General features: G+C 43.4%; 1 protein-coding gene across 15 annotated transcripts in view; it reads right to left on the minus strand.

Moving 5' to 3' along the window:
• The window catches only part of SH3KBP1 (SH3 domain containing kinase binding protein 1), a 378,310-nt gene that overhangs the window by 185,559 nt on the left and 168,539 nt on the right, over positions 1-24,212 (minus strand). For all 15 annotated transcript variants that reach the window (XM_070067164.2, XM_070067168.2, XM_089324878.1 and 12 more), the window contains one exon: positions 766-869. In XM_070067164.2, the coding sequence (XP_069923265.1) occupies positions 766-869 (104 nt within the window). The remainder of the gene's footprint in view (positions 1-765; positions 870-24,212) is intronic.

Here is a 24,212-nt window from a genome sequence, read left to right on the forward strand (position 1 = left end):
TCCCCAAATGGCCACAAATGCCGGAGCTGGGCCTATCCAGAGTCAGGAGCCAGGAGCTTTTTCTTGGTCTCCCATGTGGGTGCAGGGGCCCAAGCACTTGGGCCATCCTCTACTGCTTTACTAGGCCATTAACAGAGAGCTGGATCGGAAGTGGAGCAGCCGGGACACAAACTGGTACCCATATGGGATGCCAGCACTGCAGGCGGATGCTTAACCTACTACACTACAGTGCCAGCCCTTGCTAGGGTCTCGAGCCTCTCTCCTCATCGCCACGACTAGGTGCTGAAGACGAGTCAGTGGGCTAATGTGTAAAGACCTTGTCACGTCTGCCACATACTTAGACTTGCTCTTTTAATACATGTCACTTCTTTTCCTTCCATCTATATCCACAGTGTCCCCCACAATAAACACGGAATCCATACTCGAGAGATGGATCCGGATCAGCCTGGACACACAGAGTCTTCCAGTCATTAAAGAAGAGACAGTTGGCGGCACTCGGCTGGAATGCCAGAGCTACTCAGCAGGCCGTGTTAGAAAGACAAGGGTTCCAAATGACGGCCTCACATCTGACCCCAACCGGCTTGGAGACATTCCTCTGTGGGAACTCATTTCCTCAGAAAGGAGATTCAACTAGATGATCCATAAGGTCTCCTGGAGTTCAAACAGCCTGCGCATGTGCAGGGAGGGCTCCTGGGCGGTGGAGGTGGGTGGGGGGCTCTGCCAGCCCACAGGAGGCCACGGTGTAGCAGCCAGCAGCACGCTTACCTCTCCTACCACCTCTATGATGTCTCCGACTTTCAGCTCAAGCTCATCATCATTCTGCGGCAGGTAGCTGAACGCCACCTGACACCGGCGTCTCCGTCGCTCGCCTGGATGGGGAAAGCAAAAATATTTAGATACAGCTCTTCTCCCAAAATTAGATTTTATAAGAGAGGCTTCCTAGGCATGCAGGCAAATTAAGCTGACTGGTCTCAAAGATGCTCTCTGGGACATGGCTAGAGGCACGGCAGCCCTGGTCTCTTAGAAAAGGCAGTAGAAAGCAGAGCAATGCTTCTTGGTCTTTTAAAAGCTGCTGGGTCAGAAAGGCATGGACATGAGAAACCGATCCACTGGCGCAGAAGGCAGAAACCCCACCCTGAAGCACTGGAGCACAGTGTTGCCTTAAACGGTTTTCCATGGATGGGGCTTTAGATTTGCTGCTGCTGATTTTTTAATGAAAGCTGATGTGATGTGGTAGAGAAAAAAGAATGGTCTGCTTCTAATGCTAGCAAGGCACTGGGGAATTCTTCCCAAATGTGCAAAGGAAAAGATAAAGTATCCTGGCCTTTTTCTTACTAATCATCACCCTTTCAACGTGCTCAAACTCTGGCCTGATAAGCAAAGGCCAATTCAATTTCAGCCTGCTCTTGATAACATTTCAAATGCACCCAAGGGGGTTGACAAATCTACTTCTGTCCTCTTCCTTGTCTGCAGGGGATCCATGAATAGGATCCCTGGCTGCTTACACACAACCAAGCCAGGCAAATCAACATGGCAGCCAGGATCACACTTCACTCGACCAGAGGACACTCAAAAGCTACAGCATCTCACTCACCCAGTGTGGGCCACATGGAACTCCCTGGCTGACAGCTGATTCAAGTTCAGATGCAACTGTCCACGGAACATTCACACCACAATTGTGCATTGTGGGGAGGATAAGCATTCTGCGGGATGGAGACCGCAGAACGTATGTATATCAGGGAGACAGAGACCTGCAGCGACGCTGGCCCAAGCCGAGAAGAGGAGGATAGGATCCAGGAAGTAAAACCGTACTGCTCAGAAGTCTGCTGCCCACGGCTGACTGTCTCACACCACTCCTTCATGTCACCACATAGCCCAGAAACCAAAGGCATGGAGGACTTCAAAGAAACCCATTTGCAAATGTTAGATTTATTTCTGGATCCTGCCTATGGGGATCCTTTCTCTTTTCTAATCTTTTCCCTGAGAAAGAAGTGCCTGCGGCGCAGGTGACATCGCACAAAGGGGAAGGTCTCCACGCTGCATCTGATGTACCCCCTGATCGATATATTTCAAAGCCAATGGCCTGGTTCCCCCTGTTCCGTTTTGCTTTGCCTCTGTCTCACTAAGGAAGAACAGAGGTAAACACAGGGAAGAGGGCAGTTCAGAATCAATATGCCTTCTCATCACACCTTTGGCCACACACACACTCTCCACTCCTGTGTGCAAAGTCACAAGCCACCAGCTCTGGACAAGAACAACTGCAGAGCTCTCAGGCCACCGCCAAGTGAGCACCAAGGCACTGACAGCAGGCTCAGTAGTATGATCCGACCCCCAACCCCTCTCCCGCCTCCCCCAGGAGAGCCTGGCTCTCCCTGGAAAGAGGGCCCACTGCGACTTACTTCCAGAAGGCAGCGGTCAGGAGGAGAGAGAATTCCAGAGTGAAGAACACCATCACGTTCCATGGCTTCTGACATGACAGAAAGCAAACCACGCACCCGGTGCCGTAAAGGATACAGATTTCTCCCTCTAGCAAACAAAGTCTAGGTGACAAGGTGATCTTAGCACCTGTCTTCTCTCCCCTGTGATTCCGCTGACCCTATATATACCCCGTAAGCAGGGCTGTGGACCGTCGGGCCCACAGGCCATGTAAGGCCTGCAAATCATTCTGCCAGGCACTGCCAGGCAACCACAGATGAGACTCCAAATTCAATAAATCTACAGCAAGCTAGTTTTTAAGTTCACCATTTTGTATGGCCCACAAATGATGTTATAAATATCCATACAGTCCTTGGCAGAAAAGAAGGTTCCCCACCCCTGCTGTGATGAAGTTCTATAAATCTTGAGGAGCTTTCATTTTCTAGGTGTTAGGCTAAAAGTAAGCTCTGCAGACACAAATGTGAACATGAAACAAGTAAAATGACAGATGTCTGAAGACCGAGACCAACAACCAACCAAGTCACCCAAGTCCTGACCAAACTAACTTAAACCACACATCTGAAGGTTTGGTGTTAACCGACGCCGTAAGACTTAGTTATATGTAGGTTCATATCTTCAAAAAGGAGTAGGGAACCTGACACTGTGCAAGTGATATTCTTAGATAAGATAAACCCAATAGATTGGGGACCTGGAACAGAATAATCGCTCCTCTCTAACCAAATCTCTGCCCTGGTCTTCCATAAAGGCCTTCCTGGTGTCAGAACGAACAATCCATCCACTGCTATCTCTTTGCCAGGCTAGGGAGTACTTTTTAAATGCCTCTGAGATGATTTCTCAAGGGGCAAGCATTGTGGCGCAATGTGTTCAGACGCCTCATGGGATGCTCTCATTCCAGGGGTGCCTGGGTTCAAGTTTCCGTTCTGCTTCCGATTCCAGCTTCCTGCTAAAGCTCCTGGAAGGCAGATGATAGCCCAAGTAGTTGGAGTCATGCCACCCGCGCGGGAGACCCAGATAGAGTTCCTGGCTCCCGGCTTCAGCCTGGCCCAGGCTTGGCTGCTGTAGGAAGTTGTGGAGTAAACCAATAGATGGAAGACCTCTCCTTCTCCCTCTTTAGCACTAACTTCAAATAAATAAAACTTCAGCCAGAAGAGCCAGAACAAGCAAGCATTTTGCCAATGAGGAAACCCAAGCTCTGTGACTAGTAAGTGGCAGTATTTCCCTGGTCTCAGTATTTCCTTGGGCTCACTCTCCAGTGTGGGATGAAACAAGTCAGTTTGCCTCTTGTTCCCAATTCTTCTCAATGTGTACTTAACTAGTTCGTGCAACACCACGTACCATCAAGTTAGGTCTGTGCCATGGCTCTCTCATTACGAACAGCTCCCAGCCTCTGGCATTGTAGCTTCTCTAGGCCTCACCTCTGGCTTATCACTGACTTGAACTTGTTTGCCTCTTCTACCCGATGTACCACCCAGTTCAAGGGGGATGCTGGGGCCGGTGCCGCAGCTCACTAGGCTAATCCTCTGCCTGCGGCGCCAGCACCCCGGGTTCTAGCCCTGGTTGGGGCGCTGGTTCTAGTCCCAGTTGCTCCTCTTCCAGTCCAGCTCTCTGCTGTGGCCCGGGAGGACAGTGGAGGATGGCCCAAGTGCTTGGGCCCTGCACCCCATGGGAGACCAGGAGGAAGCACCTGGCTCCTGGCTTCGGATCGGTGCAGTGTGCCGGCCATAGTGGCCATTTGGGCGGGTGAACCAACGGAAGGAAGACCTTTCTCTGTCTCTAATTCTGCCTGTCAAAAAAAAAAAAAAGGTTGGGGGGATGCTGGAAGCTAGGAGAAACTGCTTTTCAGTTACATACATCCATCTTAAACTGAAAGAAGTTTAAAGATGGCATTTGTGATATTTTTCCTCTCTTGGCATTTTACTGATGTTTACTAGTGAGCTTTGCAGCTTCCTCAAAGAGGCAGGTGGATGACAATTCCATCTCCTTTCAATAGCAGGCATAAACTGGAAGGAAAAAAATAGGAATTGCCTACACCCGGGGTTTAGAATTCCTTGGAGCTACTACCTTTATATGCCCAGATGAACTGGGCATGGAGCTCTTGATGTGAACTCCAGTTTTAATGCATTTTGTTGGGATTCTTTTTATATGGAATAAATTGAATCTTGAAAATTTTTCTTTACAAAATTAAATACATTTGCTGATATATAAGTCTATGCTAGAACTTAGAAACAGGAGAGATACATGTTTTTCCTCATTTATGACAATGCGAATGCCCCTGTCTTGTGTCACTGTGTGTGTTTTCCAGGCAGGATCACTTAACTCCTAACACAAAACTGAAAAAAGTATGAGGCACAAGTTTTATCCACATAAAAATGTGTATGTACACATTGTTTACCGAAAAATTAGGACTAAAGTAGACTTCTCAAGGCATGCTTGATGTGTCTCTACTGTATAGCTACGTGGTATGCTGCCATGAACTACACATGCTTAAGCACATGTTCATTGTGGATACATAGGCACTCACATAAAGCAAGGCAGCTACACCCTCAACTCTCACAGCCGCCTCCCACTTATGACCCGCTCTGCCTAATGAAGTAGCAGCTAACATTTATTGAGTACTTACTATGTACCCAAAACTACTCCGCACTTCACATGTATCACCCCCATTTAATGCTCACCTTGAACATCCAGGGAAAATCAACGATCCCCTTTTTTATAGACAAGCAGATGAAGGGGGCACACAGAATCAAGGGTTTCGCCAGAGATCGGATAACTAGTAAGCCCAGGCCCAAGATTTTAAAACAGCACTAGAGATGCTGCCTCCCCATCTGGTTCTTCCTAGGAAGAATTCTCAGGCTGAGGTCTTCTGTAGAAAGGACTCAATGGGCTAACATAGTACATGGTTCAAAGGTGAAACCAGGAAACGAGAACCACAGATCAAGCCTGTTTTAAGCCTCAGTTTCAAGGAAAGAAAGCTGGCTAGATTGGGGAGGCAATGTGACACATGTACCTCCTCTGAGAAGGAAACAGCAGAAACTGAAAGGGATGCCATGAACCAGTCCTAGCAACAAGACACATCGATATTTCAGAGCCTTCAACCTTGGCTCTTACAGCATGAGAAACCTGAACTGGCCAATTTCTTCAATCACCACAAAAAATACAACAGGTAGTATAGGGGATGGAAAAAGTCTTTGGGTCAACTGAAAACCTGAAACACTCACAGTCTGTTCACTTTTCTTTATACTCCACATCCTCTATGAGAATTTAAAACTATAAGGGTTTAAATCTTGTGATCTTTTCAAGGAACAAATTAATCAAATGAATCCTTACCACATCCCTAGGGAACATGGCATTATCCCGAAATCATATTGCATACAACATCCTTTCAGGATAAACATGTTAAGCAAATTGGGTTATACAAGGAACATTCCTCAACACAATCAAGGAATTTTGGACAGACTCATGGCCAGCATCCTATTGAATGGGGAGAAGTTGGAAGCATTCCCACTGAGAACTGGAACCAGACAAGGATGCCCACTCGTACCCTTGCTATTCAATACAGTCCTGAAAGTTTTAGCCAGAGCCATTAGGCAAGAAAAAGAAATCAAAGGGATACAAATTAGGAAGGAAGAACTCAAACTATCCCTGTTTTCAGATGACATAATTCTATATATAGGGCATCCAAAAGACTCCATTAAGAGACTACTGGAACTCATAGAAGAGTTTGGTAAAGTAGCAGGATATAAAATCAACACACAAAAATCAGCAGCCTTTGTATACACAGACACTGCCATGGCTGAGAAAGAACTTCTAAGATCAATCCCATTCACAATAGCTACAAAAAAACAAATACCTTGGAATAAATTTAACCAAGGATGTGAAAGATCTCTATGATGAAAATTACAAAACATTAAAGAAAGAAATAGAAGATACAAAAAAGGAAAAAAAAATTTCATATCCCTGGATTGGAAGAATCAATATCATCAAAATGTCCATACTACTGAAAACAGTTTTCAGATTCACTGTGATATCTACCAAAATAACAAGGATATTCTTCTCAGATATAGAAAATATGATGCTGAAATTCATATGGAAACACAGGAGACCCCGAATAGCTAAAGCAATCTTATACAACAGAAACAAAGCCAGAGGCATTACAATACCAGATTTCAAGATATACTACAAGGCAGCTATAATCAAAACAGCTTGGTACTGGTATGAAAATAGATGGGCAGACCAATGGAACAGAATAGAAACGCAAGAAATCAATCCAAGCAACTACAAGAAACTTCTCTTTGACAAAGGAGCTAAAACCAATCCCTGGAGCAAGGACAGTCTCTTCAACAACTGGTGCTGGGAAAATTGGATTTCCACATGTAGAAGTATGAAGCAGGACCCCTACCTTGCACCTTACGCAAAAATCCACTCAACATGTATTAAAGAGCAAAATCTACAACCTGATACATCAAATTATTAAAGAATATTGGGGAAACCCTGCAAGACACTTGCATAGGTAAAGAGTTCTTGGGAAAGACCCCAGAGGCATAGGCAATCAAAACCAAAATTGACAAATGAGATTACATCATACATTTTCCACATTGCAAAACAAACACTCAGCAAAGTGAAGAGGCAACTGACAGAATGGGAGAAATTATTTACAAACTATGTAACTGATAAAGGATGAATAACCAGAATATATAAAGAGCTCAAGAAACTCGACAAAAACAAAACAAACAACCCAGTAAAGAAATGGGCAAAGGACTTAAACAGCCATTTTTCAAAAGAAGAAATCCAAATGGCCAACACACTCATGAAAAAATGCTCAGGATCAGGGGCTGGCACTGTGGCGCAGTGGGTTAATGCTCTAGCCTGAAGCGCTGGCATCCCACATGGGTGCCGGTTCAAGACCCAGCTGCTCCACTTCTGATCCAGCTCTCTGCTATGGCCTGGGAAAGCAGAAGATGGCCCAAGTCCTTGATCCCCTGCACCCACGTGGGAGACCTGGAAGAAGCTCCTGGCTTCGGATTGGCACAGCTCCGACCATTGCAGCCAATTGGGGAGTGAACCAATGGATGGAAGACCTCTCTCTCTCTCTGCCTCTCCTCTCTCTGTGTAACCCTGACTTTCAAATAAATAAATCTTTTAAAAAATGCTCAGGATCACTAGCTGTCAGGGAAATGCAAATCAAAAACCACAATGAGGTTTCACCTCACTCCCGTTAGAATGCCTTTCATAGAGAAATCAACTAACAACAGATGATGGAGAGGATGTGAGGGAAAGGGTACCCTAATCCACTGTTGGCAGGAATGCAAACTGGTGCAGCCACTGTGAAAGTATGTGGACAGCATGGAGATACCTCAGAAATCTGAATATAGACCTACCATATGACCCAGCCATCCACTCCTGAGAATTTATCCAAGGGAAATGAAATCAGCAAATAAAAGAATTATCTGCACCTCCATGTTTACTGCAGCTCAATTCACAATAGCTAAGATGTGGAATCAACTCCAATGTCCATCAACTGAAGACTGGATAAAGATATTATGGGATATGTACACCATGGACTACTACACAATGGTTTAAAAAAATGAAATCCATTCATTTGCAACAAAATATATGAAACTGGAAAATATCATACTTAGTGAAATAAGCCAGTCCCAAAAGGACAAATACCATATGTCCTTGCCGATCTGTGATCACTAATAGAGCAACTAAAAGGAAATCTGTAGAAGTGAAATTGACAATTTGAGAGGCAATGACTGAACAGCCCTCAGCCCTTGTCTCGACTATTGAGGAACATAGTTCTTTTTTTTTTTTTTAAGTAAACTGTTAGTTGAACTCTACTTAACATAGAGTTAATCATATGTGTATGAAATTAATTGAAAATAGATCTTAGTAAAAAAAATAAGAATGGGAATAGGAGAGGGAGGAGGAATGAGAGTGGGTGGGAGGGCGGGTAGGGTGAGAAGAATCACTGTGTTCCTACAGTTATAATTATGAAATGTACGAAGTTTGTATTCCTTAAATAAAAGGTTTCTGGGGGAAGAAAAACATAATAAAACAGCATCCCCATTCCAAAAAAAAAAAAAAAAAACAAACTAATGGCATTATCCCAAAATCATATTTCAAGAGAAAAGCCACTGATAAAAGCCAAAGAGGAAAATGAGAATTCCCAGTGTCCAGTGTTACTTCTGGTATTTTCTCCTGGGATAATCTGGAGAGCAACTATGCCAGAATACTGAAGTACTGGCCCAATGCTCTGAACGCGCTCTCTGGGGCTGAGTGGGGGCGGGGACCCTACACTGAAACCTGTCTCCCCACAGGGCAATGTTCATGAAAAGTCTTCACCTCAGGAACCGATCAGCACCACCAACTCCAGGTGATAGAAGAACGCCTTGTGGGAGTGAGAGGTCTCCTCTTGGAGAGAGCAGGTCGCATTCCTGGCAGCAGAATGAAGTCTCCTGGGGAACGTTTATAAAACAACTGATGCCTTCTGCAATGGCAGTCCCCAAGGAACTCAGTCCGCATAGAAAAATGGCTCCTTCCAGGGCTGGGGCAAATAAGGTGAGAGTAAAATACCTTGTTGTGCCAAAATTCACTAAGTACACTAACCCTTCACAGGGTAATGTCAAAAGGACACAAGAACCAGTTTGACAGGGCTGCCACTGGCCAAATTTGGGACACTAATAGCACACAATATATTATAATGTATATTCATTCCAAAAAAAATTCATGATTCCTTCCTGATATGTTCAAGAAGGAAATAGATGGATGAAATTAGATAGACAGTTAAGCGAGGAGAAGTGAACGCTTTCTTTTACAAAAGAATTGTAAGGAATAAATACAGAAATGATGGAAATACACAATTACCATTTTAGAACCATCACAGGGATAGCTGATTCCAGCAAAGATCAATTGTTGCTAAGATTACAAGGTGAAAGCTTAATGGGGACTAGGGTACTTGCAGAATCTCAATGCACCTTCCCACAGATGATGATTAATTACAGGACATACTACAGGGCAGTTGTAATCAAAACAGCATGGTACTGGTACAGAAACAGATGGATAGACCAATGGAACAGAATTGAAACACCAGAAATCAATCCAAACATATACAGCCAACTTATATTTGATCAAGAGTCTAAAACCAATTCCTGGAGTAAGGACAGTCTATTCAACACATTGTGCTAGGAAAACTGGATTTCCATGGGCAGAAGCATGAAACAAGACCCCTACCTTTCACCTTACACAAAAATTCACTCAACATGGATTAAGGATCTAAATCTATGACCCGACACCATCAAATTATTAGAGAACATTGGAGAAACCCTGCAAGATATAGGCACAGGCAAAGACTTCTTGGAAAAGACCCCAGAAGCACAGGCAGTCAAAGCCAATATTAACAATCGGGATTACATCAAATTGAGAAGTTTCTGTACTGCAAAAGAAACAGTCAGGAGTAGGCCGGTGCCGCGGCTCACTAGGCTAATCCTCCGCCTAGCGGCGCCGGCACACCGGGTTCTAGTCCCGGTCGGGGCGCAGGATTCTGTCCCGGTTGCCCCTCTTCCAGGCCAGCTCTCTGCTGTGGCCAGGGAGTGCAGTGGAGGATGGCCCAGGTGCTTGGGCCCTGCACCCCATGGGAGACCAGGAAAAGCACCTGGCTCCTGGCTCCTGCCATCGGATCAGCGCGGTGCGCCGGCCGCAGCACGCCGGCCGCGGCGGCCATTGGAGGGTGAACCAACGGCAAAGGAAGACCTTTCTCTCTGTCTCTCTCTCTCTCACTGTCCACTCTGCCTGTAAAAAAAAAAAAAAAAAAGTCAGGAGAGTGAAGAGGCAACCGACAGAATGGGAAAAAATATTTGCAAAGTATGCAACAGATAAAGGGTTGATAACCAGAATCTACAAAGAGATCAAGAAACTCCACAACATCAAAACAAGCAACCCACTTAACAGATGGGCCAAGGACCTCAATAGACATTTTTCAAAAGAGGAAATCCAAATGGCCAACAGGCACAATAAAAAATGTTCAGGATCACTAGCCATCAGGGAAATGCAAATCAAAACCACAACAAGATTTCACCTCACCCCAGTTAGAATGGCTCACATTCAGAATTCTACCAACAACAGATGCTGGTGAGAATGTGGGGAAAAGGGACACTAACTCACTGTTGGTGGGAATGCAAACTGGTAAAGCCACTATGGAAGTCTGGAGATTCCTCAGAAACCTGAATAGAGCCCTACCATACAACCCAGCCATCTTACTCCCTGGAATTTACCCAAAGGAAATTAAATTGGCAAATAAAAGAGCTGTCTGCACCTCAATGTTTATTGCAGCTCACTTCACAATACTAAGACATGGAATCAACCTAAATGCCCATCAACAGAAGACTGGATAAAGAAACTATGGGATATGTACTCTATAGAATACTATACAGCAGTAAAAAAAAAATGAAATCCGGTCATTTGAAACCAAATGGAGGAACCTGGAAAACATCATGCTGAGTGAAATGAGCCAGTTCCAAAAGGACAAATATCATATGTTCTCCCTGATCAGTGACAACTGAGTACCTAAAAGGAAACCTGTTGAAGTGAAATGTACACTATGAGAAACAATGTCTTGATCAGCCCGTGTCCTGACTATAGAGGAACAACTTACTTTTTATTCCTTTTAGTCTGTCCTTCATGTGTTGTACTATGCAAATTAATGGTTAAAGTACTACCCAAACAACACTCTATACTTTCTGTGTCTTTGTGGGTGCAGTCTCTTGAAATCTTTACTTAGTATATACTAAGTTGATCTTCTGTATATGAAGATAATTGAAAATGAATCGTGATGAAGAATGGGATGGGAGAGGGAGTGGGAGATGGGATGGTTGCGGGTGGGAGGGAGGTTTTTTTGGGAAAAGCCGCTATAATTCAAAACTTGGAAATTTATACTTATTAAATAAAAGTTTTTGTAAAAAATGGAAAATGGTTCCCTTAGAATGGACAAAACTGGCAGACCACAGCTTTACCCAAGTGATCAGAGTTCATTCTGTCAGTCATGGGACAGAAAAGGACTGAACATCACCTCCAGAATGCAAGAGGTCTCCAGAAAATTCATGCAAAATGACTATTAGGAAAACTACATAGGGATTCTCAATTTTTTTCACAGCAAAGTAAACATGTTTTAATTCCATTTTCCACGAATGTTTTGATCCCTTTACACCTGCCACAACCATTTACCTAAATCTAAGCATGAGGAAACAATCATGCAAATCCAAAATGAGGGACTTAACCTATTTTTTCTTTTTTCTTTTTTTTGTCAATATCAGAAAAAATTTTAAAGACATTTATTTGAAAGGCAGAGTTCCAGAGAGAGAGGGAGAGACAGAAGGAGAGAAAGAGAGAGAGAGGTCTTCCATCTGTTGGTTCACTCCCCAAATGATCACAACAGCTGGGGCTGGGCCAGGTAGAAGCCAGGAGTCAGGAGCTTCATCCTGGTCTCCCATATGGGTACAGGGGCCCAAGGACCTGAGCCCCCTTCCGCTGCTTTCCCAGGCATACCAGCAGGGAGCTGGATCAGAAGCAGAGCAGCTGAGACTCGAACCAGCACCCACATGGGATGCTAGCACTGCAGACTGCAGCTTAACCTAGTACACCACAATGCCGGCCCCACAGAAATTTTTTTTAAAAAAGCTAGAGAACTGTTGTAGAATTTAAGAGTAAGATATATGACAATCAAATCCAATACATAATCTTTAATTGGACTCTGGAATTTTTAAAGGCTCTAAAGGACATCATTGGGAAATATAAATATGGGCTAATACTAACAACATTATATTAATGTTACATTTCCTGAGTATGTTAACTCTATTGCAGTTACGCAGCACAATGTCCTCCTTATTAGGAGCCACAATTGAAGTATGTAGAGATGATGTGTCCTGACATTTGTAACCTACTGTCAACTTAAAAAAAAAAAAAAAGACTGTGTGCAGAGACAGAAAGCAAATGTGGCAAAATGCTACACTTAGTGTTCACTGCAGTAGCAGTATAATTTTTCTGCACATTTGAAAATTTTCTGAAAAAAAAAATGTAAGGGGATGAAGGAGGAACTATCAATGCCTGGGCCCCACCACGAGAGATTCTGATATCACTGATCGAGGGTGCAGCCTGGGCATCTGGATTTGAAAAGCTCCTCGAGTGATCCCAACAAGCAGTGAAGGTCAAGAGACATCTAGACAGATCTGTTTTCCCAAGAACAGCATGGGGCCAAAAATAAATGGGTCTGTTCCAAGACCATATAATTTTAGGTCCTACATTTAGTACCTTTTCCCACAAGGGAGAGAAGTGAGACGTCTAAATAGTTGACAATTATGATCGTAATATATAAGCCAGGTGACTGCTGCTGTGCTGGGGTTTTATTTCGCAGCCCTGGGAACAGCTGCACCAAGCAGTTCTGAGCTCTGATAATGTGTTCCTGGGGGTGGGCAAGAGAGTGGAGAAGACAGAAGTCTCTGCTATGATTCACAAGCAAATGCCGCTGGGGAGGAGCGGGTGCAGCAACTTCCCGTGTTGCTGAGCTGGTTCAAGTTGTTATTCTTGAGCTAGAAACATCAGTGTATGCAAGAGGCCAGGCTTCCTATCTCAGGATGGAAATACCATACAAACTGAACTTACCAATGGAGAAAAGCAGCACATTTTACCTGGGACTACCCAGCCGACTCTAGGTGTAAGGGAAGAGAAGGCGTGACCTTGTATTGTACCCTTCCCTGGAAATGTTTCTCTCAACATCTTGTTTCAAACCAATGCAACTTTAAGGAAGAGGAAAAAACTTCAGAAGCCAATGGTATTTAAAAACAAACAAACAAAACTAACAAATAACACCAGGCCAGACCACTTGGGTTTTTCCTTCCAAATCCCTCTTGACAGTTGCTCGACTGTTGAGGTGGAAATGCACAGTATTTAACAGCGCGGTGTGGTCCCTGGAGATGAGCTTCCTTGATTCTCACAGGGATGTGCATAATCAACAACTTTGCATGGCAGAAAGAAGACAGGAAATCCATTTGCCTGCTACTTCAAAGGCAGAGTTCATCTGAAAAGCTGTTATACTCATAGCTATATCAGGGCTCATTTTCTCCCAAGTCTCACCAGAATACAGTGGAATAATGTAGAATCAGGAAGGAACCATTTATTGGGCCTTCTGAGCCATGAGGGATCGTCAAGGAGAGAAGTAAACTCAAAAGTCACATAAGGAAAATCAACTTTGTCTTGTTGAGGATGCGGGAAAGGAATATCAAGGGCATGACACATGCCAGGACCTGCGCTTGGCTCGTTCTGGGCCTTCGCTCAAGACCTCACGTCAACCCTGTGGGTTTTAGAGCACTGGCCCCACCTTCATGGATGAGCACAGAATGCTCGGGAAACCTGTCCAAGGCACATGGATTAAACAAGTTGTGATCTTCAGTCTGCTTCTTCTACTGACATAAGACAGTACCAGAAAGGCAGACTGGGAATGAGTATCCAGGGGACTCAAGATGCAAACAAAGCATGAGGACTTTATTTAATGGGCAGAGAGAAACCAGAGGTTTCTGAATAGGCAAATATGGAACCAGATATGAAGATGACCTAGGGAAAAATACCAGGTGTCAGGGTACACAGAATGATGTGGTAGGAGGTGCCTGGAAGCTCCTTCTGCCCAAGACAGATAACAAAAGACAGCAAAAGCCTGAAAAACACATCAGGAAGAATCACATAGTCAGTGAAAGAGAGACCAATACACAGACAGGAACCCAGACACACTCAGTACCATGTTCAGTGGATCTGCCTGTTGCCTCTTTTGGAGCCAATGGCTCCTCTTCATTGTCCTTGATCCTCTATCTAGCTCAGTGTCTGTTCAAGTAGACACTCAATGCATTTTTGACAAATGTATGGATGAGAACTAATGAATACCTATCACACATCCAGTCTGTAGGTCATGGTTTTAGGAATATAAACTCCCATCAGAAGGGCACTGGAAAAGGAAAGGAAGGGTGGAGGGAAATCAGAGGTAATGCCTCAACCTGGTGTTAACAGTGTTCCTACTGATTAAAAGTCAATGCCATACTGAATTGTTGATGCTATAGGGATGGAAAGACAGTGAACCCTGTAGGGTTGTCCATGTGATGAAGGTGTCTCATTTTCCATCTGTAATATATGCTGAGATATCTGTAACTTTAAACCACACTGATACATTCCTAACTGCTTTCCTCTTGCAAACTTAGTTCACTGGCAATTACACATACTAAATGGTAGAGCAGGCCTATATATGACCAAAACATTATGTGCATTGTATATATATTGTATATATATATGTATATTGTATATATTTTTTGACAGGCAGAGTTAGACAGTGAGAGAGAGGGAGAGAGTTATAGACAGTGAGAGAGAGACAGAGAGAAAGATCTTCCTTCCGTTGGTTCACTCCCCTAATGGCCACTACGGCCAGCACTGCACTGATCCGAAGCCAGGAGCCAGGTACTTCCTCCCGGTCTCCCATGGGGGTGCAGGGGCCCAAGCACTTGGGCCATCCTCCACTGCCCTTCCGGGCCACAGCAGAGAGCTGGACTGGAAGAGGAGCAACTGGGACTAGTACCCAGGGTGCCAGCGCCGCAGGCAGAGGATTAGTGTACATTGGATTCTATGTTTGGTCTTCTTAAAAGACAGAAAAGCTTTGTTTTCAATAGGCAAACATATGTAGAATAAGGTTCAGGGAGTGGGCTGGCACTGTGGTGTAGCAGGTAAAGCTACCACCTGCAGTGCTGGAATCCCATATGGGCACAAGTTCACGTCCTGGCTGCTCCACTTCCAATCCAGCTCCCTGCACCTGAGAAAGCAGTGGAAGATGGTCCAAGTGCTTGGGCCCCTGCACCCAGGCCAGAGACCTGCAAGAAGCTCCTGTCTCCTGCCTTCAGATCAGCCCAGCTCTGGTCATTGTGGCCATTTGGGGAGTGAACCTGCGGATGGAAGATATCGACATCGATATTGATCTCTCTCTCTCCCTCCCTCCCTCCCTCCCTTTCAAATAAATAAATCTTTTAAAAATAAGAAGGTTCAGGGAAGCATTGCTTCTGATAGAAAATGCATATATGCACAGAAATCTATATATGAAACACGCTGAATGCTCACTAAGAAGGGAAGGGGTACATGAATGGCGTTACATCCAAGTAGCCATTAAATACATCAAGCAGCTCCAGCTATAGTAATGTGAAAAGATGTCCATAACACATTAAAAGATCAAATCACCTAATATGGGTAACATGATCCCAATTTTATATATGCACACACATTCCCTAACTGGAAATACCATTGACTATTTTACTTATTCCTAATCACCAAGAACTGAGCGCAGAGTATGCACTCAACAAATGTTTATTAATAAATGAACCCATTCAATATTCAACTAATATACGAGAGCCTAACACAATTAAATGAACCAGAGAAAGAATGAGTGTGCACACAAACACACTGTGTAAGCACGGAGAACGGAGGGCGGAGCCAAGATGGCAGAATAGTGAGGGCGCGCACCCATAGTCCGGGAAAAGATAGTTTAATAAAAGTGGAGTTACTGTAGCCTCAGGAAAAGGCTCAGGGAAAAATTGCAGAGGAAACTCTTCCGGATCTAGTGGATGTGACATGGAGGACCTATGGGGAGAACAAGGTCGCCCACCGCGTGGAAGCCCAGCCACAGAGTCTGTGCGCCAGCACTGGAAGGGGAGGCGAGACAAAAACCTCAGTAACCCGAGACATTGGTGGGGAAAGGCAGAAAGAGCCTGCAGAGAACGAGGCCTGAAACCCCACTGGGGAAAGTTCACCAGGCTGGGTGGAGGAGAGAAAAAAATCGAATAAATAAGGGGAACTGGCATGGACATTAGCCTCTCTCTCCACTCACCTTACAAAGCCGAGCAAGACAAAGAGCAGGCGCCATTTTACATATGTAAAGCGGCGCCTGCCATTAGCCAAGCAGAAAAACCTGACTCTGGCGGGGAGAAATAACAGGAGGTTAGGACCTAGTGAAAGTGTGGAGCTAATGAATTGAGACTGTGAAAATCGGGGGGGGGGGGGAGGGAGAACTCAGAGTACACAAACTCGGTAACCTTGGCAACCCGGTGAGAGACTGCTGAGAAATTTAAGACCACACTGAGGGCTGCATAAACTCTTTGTGTGGCCCCAGGGGTAGAGCAGACGAATACTCACAGGGGCCAGATTTCATACATCAACTACCCTCAATTCCACTCAGCTGTGTGGAATTACTTCCCAACTGAGAGAGAGAGAGAGAGAGAGAGAGAGAGAACGAACGAACAATCTGGGTGAGTCAACTTTGGCACACCCTTAACCCTGAAGAACCAAACAGAGCTCTCTGGCCACACCCATCACAGCCTCTAAGGATCCATCAAAAGCAGAGAGTCCACTTGATCTAGAGTTATAGTATAATGAGAAAAAGCACCACAGTGAAGAAACCAAAGAATATCTCCACAATGTCAAACAAATGCAGAAACCGAGGTAACAACAAGGAAGACACTATGATGCCCCCAAATGAAAAAGACACCCCAATTCAAGATTATGAAGATGATAAGATAGAAGAAATGCAAGAAGCAGAACTCAAAAAATTGATAAGAACATTAAGAAGTTCTCAAAAACAAATTCTTGAACTACAGAAATCCTTAATGGACAAGATAGAAAATCTCTCGCGCGAAAATGAAATATTGAGGAATCAAAATGAAATGCAACAACTAGTAGAACATGAAACTGTGATAGTGATGAGAAATCATAATGAAATGAAGAGTTCAATAGATCAAATGACAAACACATTAGAGAGACTTAAAAACAGAAGGGGTGAAGCAGAAGAGAGAATATCGGACTTAGAAGACAGAGAACAGGTGTGGGGAGCAACTGAGACTAGACTAAGTTACTGGAATTAAGACTTATTCTATGCATCTGATCTCCCACAATATGGCGCTTAGAGAGACCAAACAACTTCTACGTAGCTGCCTCATCAGTTTGATAAGCTGCAGGAGCTGATCCTGCTCCTGATTGGAGGAGAGCAGCGTGCTTGGTGTGTGGGCAGCAGAGTTGGGATTGGTGGAAGAGGACTATAAAGGAGGAGAGAGACAACATGCACCAGGAACATCTGAGGGAAAACATCTGAGGAACATCTGAGCAACCCCTGAGAGAGCCGGCCGGCGGGGTGCCGCTCCTCCGCGGAAGCGGGGAAAAGTGGTGGGGGAGTGGGGGGGTGGGGGGGGTGCTGCCCCTCCACAGAGGCGGGGGGCCGGCAGCTAACCCGGGATGGCGTCGTTCCTCCGCGAGTGAGGGAATGACGGCAGCTAACCCGGGAAGGGCCTAGCAGAAAGAACAGCGCAGGTTCCGGTATTGTTCCTCCGCGAATGGGGGAGCGACAAACAGGAAAGGATACAGTCAAATCAAAGAAAAGAAGAGGAAATTAGAAATCTAAAAAATATCGTTGGGAATCTACAGGAAACTATTAAAAAACCCAACATTCGGGTTCTAAGAATTCCTGAAGGCATGCAGAGGGAGAAAGGATTAGAAGGCCTTTTTAGTGAGATACTAGCAGAAAATTTCTCAGGTTTGGAGAAGGACAGAGACATCCTAGCACAGGAAGCTCATAAAACCCCTAATAAACATGACCAAAAGAGATCCTCACCACGACACATTGTAATTAAACTCACCACAGTGAAACATAAAGAAAAGATCCTAAAATGTGCAAGAGAGAAACGTCAGATTACTCTGAGGATCTCCAATTAGACTCACAGCTGACTTCTCATCAGAAACCCTACAAGCTAGGAGAGAATGGTGAGATACAGCCCAGGTACTAAGAGAAAAAAAACTGCCAGCCCAGAATATTATATCCTGCAAAGCTCTCATTTGTGAATGAAGGTGAAATAAAGACCTTTCACAGCAAACAGAAATTGAAAGAATTTGTTGCCACTCGTCCAGCCCTGCAAAAGATGCTTGAAGATGTGTTACACACAGAAACACGGTCATCAATATGAAAGAAGGTAAAGGAAGGAAACCTCACAGCAAAAGATCACAGGGAATTCAAAGCATATATTAGAAAATATCTTTGGCAAATGGCAGGGCAAAGTTACCACTTATCATTAGTCACATTGAACATTAATGGCCTGAACTGTCCAGTTAAAAGACACAGATTGGCTGACTGGCTTAAGGAACAAAACCCATCTATTTGCTGCTTACAAGAAACACATCTTTCCAGCAAAGATGCATACAGACTGAAAGTGAAAGGCTGGAAAAAGATATACCATGCCAACAGAAATGAAAAAAGAGCGGGCGTAGCCATCTTAATATCGGACAACATAAACTTTACCACAAAAACCGTTGAGAGAGACAAAGAGGGGCACTATATAATGATTAAGGGATCAATTCAACAGGAAGATATAACAATTATCAATGTATATGCACCTAACTACAGGGCACCTGTTTATTTAAAAGATTTGTTAAGGGACTTAAAGGGAGACTTAGACCACAACACAATACTACTGGGGAACTTCAATACTCCACTCCCAGAAATAGACAGATCAACAGGACAGAAGATCAACAAGGGGACAGTAGATTTAAACGACACTATAGCCCAAATGGATCTAACAGATATCTACAGAACTTTTCATCCTACACAGAAAGCATTTACATTCTTCTCAGCAGTACATGGAACCTTCTCTAGGATTGACCACATACTAGGCCATAAAGCAAGTCTCAGCAAATTTAAAAGAATTAGAATCACACCATGGAGCTTCTCAGACCATAAAGGAATGAAGTTGGAAATTAGCAAATCAGGGATCCCTAGAGCATATGCAAACACATGGAGATTGAACAACATGCGCCTGAATGAACAATGGGTCATAGAAGAAATCAAAAGAGAAATCAAAAATTTTCTGGAAGTAAATGAGGATAACAGCACAACATGCCAAAACTTATGGGATACAGCAAAAGCAGTGTTAAGAGGAAAGTTTATATCAACAGGTGCCTACATCAAGAAATTGGAAAGGCACCAAATAGATGAGCTTTCAGTGCATCTCAAGGATCTAGAAAATCTGCAGCAAACCAGACCCAAATCTAGTAGGAGAAGAGAAATAATTAAAATGAGAGAAGAAATCAACAAGATTGAATCCAAAAAAGCATTACAAAAAAATCAGCCAAACAAGGAGCTGGTTTTTTGAAAAAATAAACAAAATTGACACACCATTGGCCCAACTAACTAAAAAAAGAAAAGACCCAAATCAATGAAATCAGAGATGAAAAAGGAAACGTAACAACAGACACCACAGAAATAAAAAGAATTATCAGAAATTACTACAAGGACTTGTATGCCAGCAAACAGGGAAACCTATCAGAAATGGATAGATTCCTGGACACATGCAACCTACCTAAATTGAACCAGGAAGACATCGAAAACGTAAACAGACCCATAACTGAGACAGAAATTGAAACAGTAATAAAGGCCCTCCAAACAAAGAAAAGTCCAGGACCAGATGGATTCACTGCTGAATTCTACCAGACATTTAAAGAAGAACTAACTCCAATTCTTCTCCAACTATTCAGAACAATTGAAAAAGAGGGAATCCTCCCAAATTCTTTCTATGAAGCCAGCATCACCTTAATTCCTAAGCCAGAAAAAGACGCAGCGTTGAAAGAGAATTACAGACCAATATCCCTGATGAACATAGATGCAAAAATCCTCAATAAAATTCTGCCCAGTAGAATGCAACAACACATCAGAAAGATCATCCACCCAGACCAAGTGGGATTTATCCCTGGCATGCAGGGATGGTTCAATGTTCGCAAAACAATCAATGTGATACACCACATCAAGAGACTGCAGAAGAAAAACCATATGATTATCTCAATAGACGCAGAGAAAGCATTTGATAAAATTCAACACCCGTTCATGATGAAAACTCTAAGCAAACTAGGTTTGGAAGGAACATTCCTCAATACAATCAAAGCAATTTATGAAAAACCCACGGCCAACATCCTATTGAAAGGGGAAAAGTTGGAAGCATTTCCACTGAGATCTGGTACCAGACAGGGATGCCCACTCTCCACTGCTATTCAATATAGTTCTCGAAGTTTTAGCCAGAGCTATTAGGCAAGAAAAAGAAATTAAAGGGATACAAATTGGGAAGGAAGAACTCAAACTATCCCTCTTTGCAGATGATATGATTCTTTATTTAGGGGATCTAAAGAACTCTACTAAGAGACTATTGGAACTCATAGAAGAGTTTGGCAAAGTAGCAGGATAGAAAATCAATACACAAAAATCAACAGCCTTTGTATACACAGGCAATGCCATGGCTGAGGAAGAACTTCTAAGATCAATCCCATTCACAATAGCCATAAAAACAATCAAATACCTTGGAATAAACTTAACCAAGGACGTTAAAGATCTCTACGATGAAAATTACAAAACCTTAAAGAAAGAAATAGAAGAGGATACCAAGAAATGGAAAAGTCTTCCATGCTCATGGATTGGAAGAATCAATATCATCAAAACGTCCATTCTCCCAAAAGCAATTTATACATTCAATGCAATACCAATCAAGATACCGAAGACCTTCTTCTCAGATCTGGAAAAAATTATGCAGAAATTCATATGGAGGCACAGGAGACCTCGAATTGCTAAAGCAATCTTGTACAACAAAAACAAAGCCGGAGGCATCACAATACCAGATTTCAGGACATACTGCAGGGCAGTTATCAAAAGAGCATGGTACTGGTACAGAAACAGATGGATAGACCAATGGAACAGAACAGAAATAACAGAAATCAATCCAAACATATACAGCCAACTTATATTTGATCAAGGATCCAAAACAAATCCCTGGAGTAAGGACAGTCTATTCAATAAATGGTGCTGGGAAAACTGGATTTTCACATGCAGAATCATGAAGCAAGACCCCTACCTTTCACCTTACACAAAAATTCACTCAACATGGATTAAGGATCTAAATCTACGTCCTGACACCATCAAATTATTAGAGAACATTGGAGAAACCCTGCAAGATATAGGCACAGGCAAAGACTTCTTGGAAAAGACCCCAGAAGCACAGGCAGTCAAAGCCAATATTAACAATCGGGATTACATCAAATTGAGAAGTTTCTGTACTGCAAAAGAAACAGTCAGGAGAGTGAAGAGGCAACCGACAGAATGGGAAAAAATATTTGCAAAGTATGCAACAGATAAAGGGTTGATAACCAGAATCTACAAAGAGATCAAGAAACTCCACAACATCAAAACAAGCAACCCACTTAACAGATGGGCCAAGGACCTCAATAGACATTTTTCAAAAGAGGAAATCCAAATGGCCAACAGGCACAATAAAAAATGTTCAGGATCACTAGCCATCAGGGAAATGCAAATCAAAACCACAACAAGATTTCACCTCACCCCAGTTAGAATGGCTCACATTCAGAATTCTACCAACAACAGATGCTGGCGAGAATGTGGGGGAAAAGGGACACTAACTCACTGTTGGTGGGAATGCAAACTGGTAAAGCCACTATGGAAGTCAGTCTGGAGATTCCTCAGAAACCTGAATAGAGCCCTACCATTCAACCCAAATTGGAATTTACCCAAAGGAAATTAAATTGGCAAATAAAAGAGCTGTCTGCACCTTAATGTTTATTGCAGCTCACTTCACAATACTAAGACCTGGAGCCAACCCAAATGCCCATCAACAGTAGACTGGATAAAGAAATTATAGGACATGTACTCTATAGAATACTATACAGCAATAGAAAACAATGAAACCCGGTCATTTGCAACAAGATGGAGGAATCTGGAAAACATTATGCTGAGTGAATTAAGCCAGTCCCAAAGGGACAAATATCATATGCTCTCTCTGGTCAGCAACAACTAATTGAGCACCAAAGGGGAAACCTGTTGAAGTGAAATGGACACTATGAGAAACAGTGACTTGATCAGCTCTTGTCCTGACTGTTGATGTACAATGTAATACTTTATCCATTTTAGTGGTTTTTTTTTTTTTTTGTTCTAGCACTATTGGTTGAACTCTGTAATTAACACATAATTATTCTTAGGTGTTTAAATTTTAACTGAAAAATGATCCCTGTTAAATTTAAGAGTGGGAATAAGAGCGGGAGGAGATGTACAATTTGGGACATGCTCAATCGGACTTGCCCCAAATGGTGGAGTTAGAAACGTGCCAGGGGATTCCAATACAATCCCATCAAGGTGGCATGCACCAGTGCCATCCCACTAGTCCAAGTGATCAATTTCAGTTCACAATTGATCACACTGATAGGTCTAAGAGTCAAAGGGATCACACAAACAAGACTAGTGTCTGCTAATACTAACTGATAGAATCAAAAAGGGAGAGAACGATCCAACATGGGAAGCGGGATACACAGCAGACTCATAGAATGGCAGATATCCTAAACAGCACTCTGGCCTCAGAATCAGCCCTTAAGGCATTCGGATCTGACTGAAGAGCCCATGAGAGTATTTTAGGCATGGAAAGCCAAGACACTCTGGGCAAAAAAAAAAAACCTAAATGAAAGATCTCTGGGAGTGAGATCCCAGTGGAAAGAACAGGGCCATCAAAGAAGGAGGTACCTTTCTCTGAAGGGAGGAGAGACCTTCCACTTTGACTATGACCCTGTTGGAATAAGATCGAAGTTGGCGAACCCAAAAGGCTTCCATAGCCTTGGCACCTCATGACTAGAGCCTAGGGAGATTACTGACGCCATAAACAAGAGTGTCAAATTGTTAAGTCAACAACAGGAGTCACTGTGTATTTACTTCTCATGTGGGATCTGTCCTTAATGTGTTGTCCAATGTGAAGTAATGCTATCACTAGTACTGAAACAGTATTTTTACACTTTGTGTTTCTGTGTGGGTGCAAACTGATGAAATCTTTACTTTATATTGAATCGATCTTCTGTATATAAAGATAATTGAAAATGAATTTTGATGTGAATGGAATGGGAGAGGTAGTGGGAGATGGGAGGGGTACGAGTGGGAGGGAAATTATGGGGGGGGAGCCAATGTAATCCATAAACTGTACTTTGGAAATTTATATTTACTAAATAAAAAAAAAAGCATGGAGAATGGTACAGACACCTACATTCCAAAGTCACCATGGTGCTTATGGGGAGGTGGACTGGGGGAAGCACAAAGAGACTCATTTAAATGCTTCTGCACATCAATTTGTTTTCACAAAGAGCACATAACACACTGTAATAGTTTTTTTTTAAAACTTCACAGCTGCCTATTAAACTAATTATCTTGCATTATGAAACAAGTCCTCATGATTATGCCTGGATGATAGTAATGGTAAAGCTAATTCTATTCCACAAGTAATACCAGTTCCATCAGCCAGGAAGGTGCTTTTCACAGGCTGAATGCCACGGGGGCTCTGACCTCCTAATGACAAGTGGCTGGGGTTAGTCCATGTCAACAGCAGAAATCTGAGCCCAGAGAAAGGGCTCCATACCTGTGGCCCACGATAGTCATTTTCCTGATCAGACACTGTTCCAGAACCCCGAGGAAGCCACAACATCTCACAAGGCAGCAATCTGAGTTTATTCTCCCCGGCCTGACTTCCTGAGCCCACACAGCCCAGGTGGGCATCTTTTTTCAGAGGGAGCAGCCCCATGTCTGTCTGTTCAGCTTGCTTGCTCACTTGCTTACTCACTCTTAGGAGTATACCCACACAGTCACACACACACAGAGCCACGGGGGCCCCTTGTCTAGCACTTCTCTT

This window comes from Oryctolagus cuniculus, chromosome X, assembly GCF_051225735.1.
Source record: "Oryctolagus cuniculus isolate XC-2025 breed Fujian yellow rabbit chromosome X, ASM5122573v1, whole genome shotgun sequence".
Classification (NCBI taxonomy): domain Eukaryota; kingdom Metazoa; phylum Chordata; class Mammalia; order Lagomorpha; family Leporidae; genus Oryctolagus; species Oryctolagus cuniculus.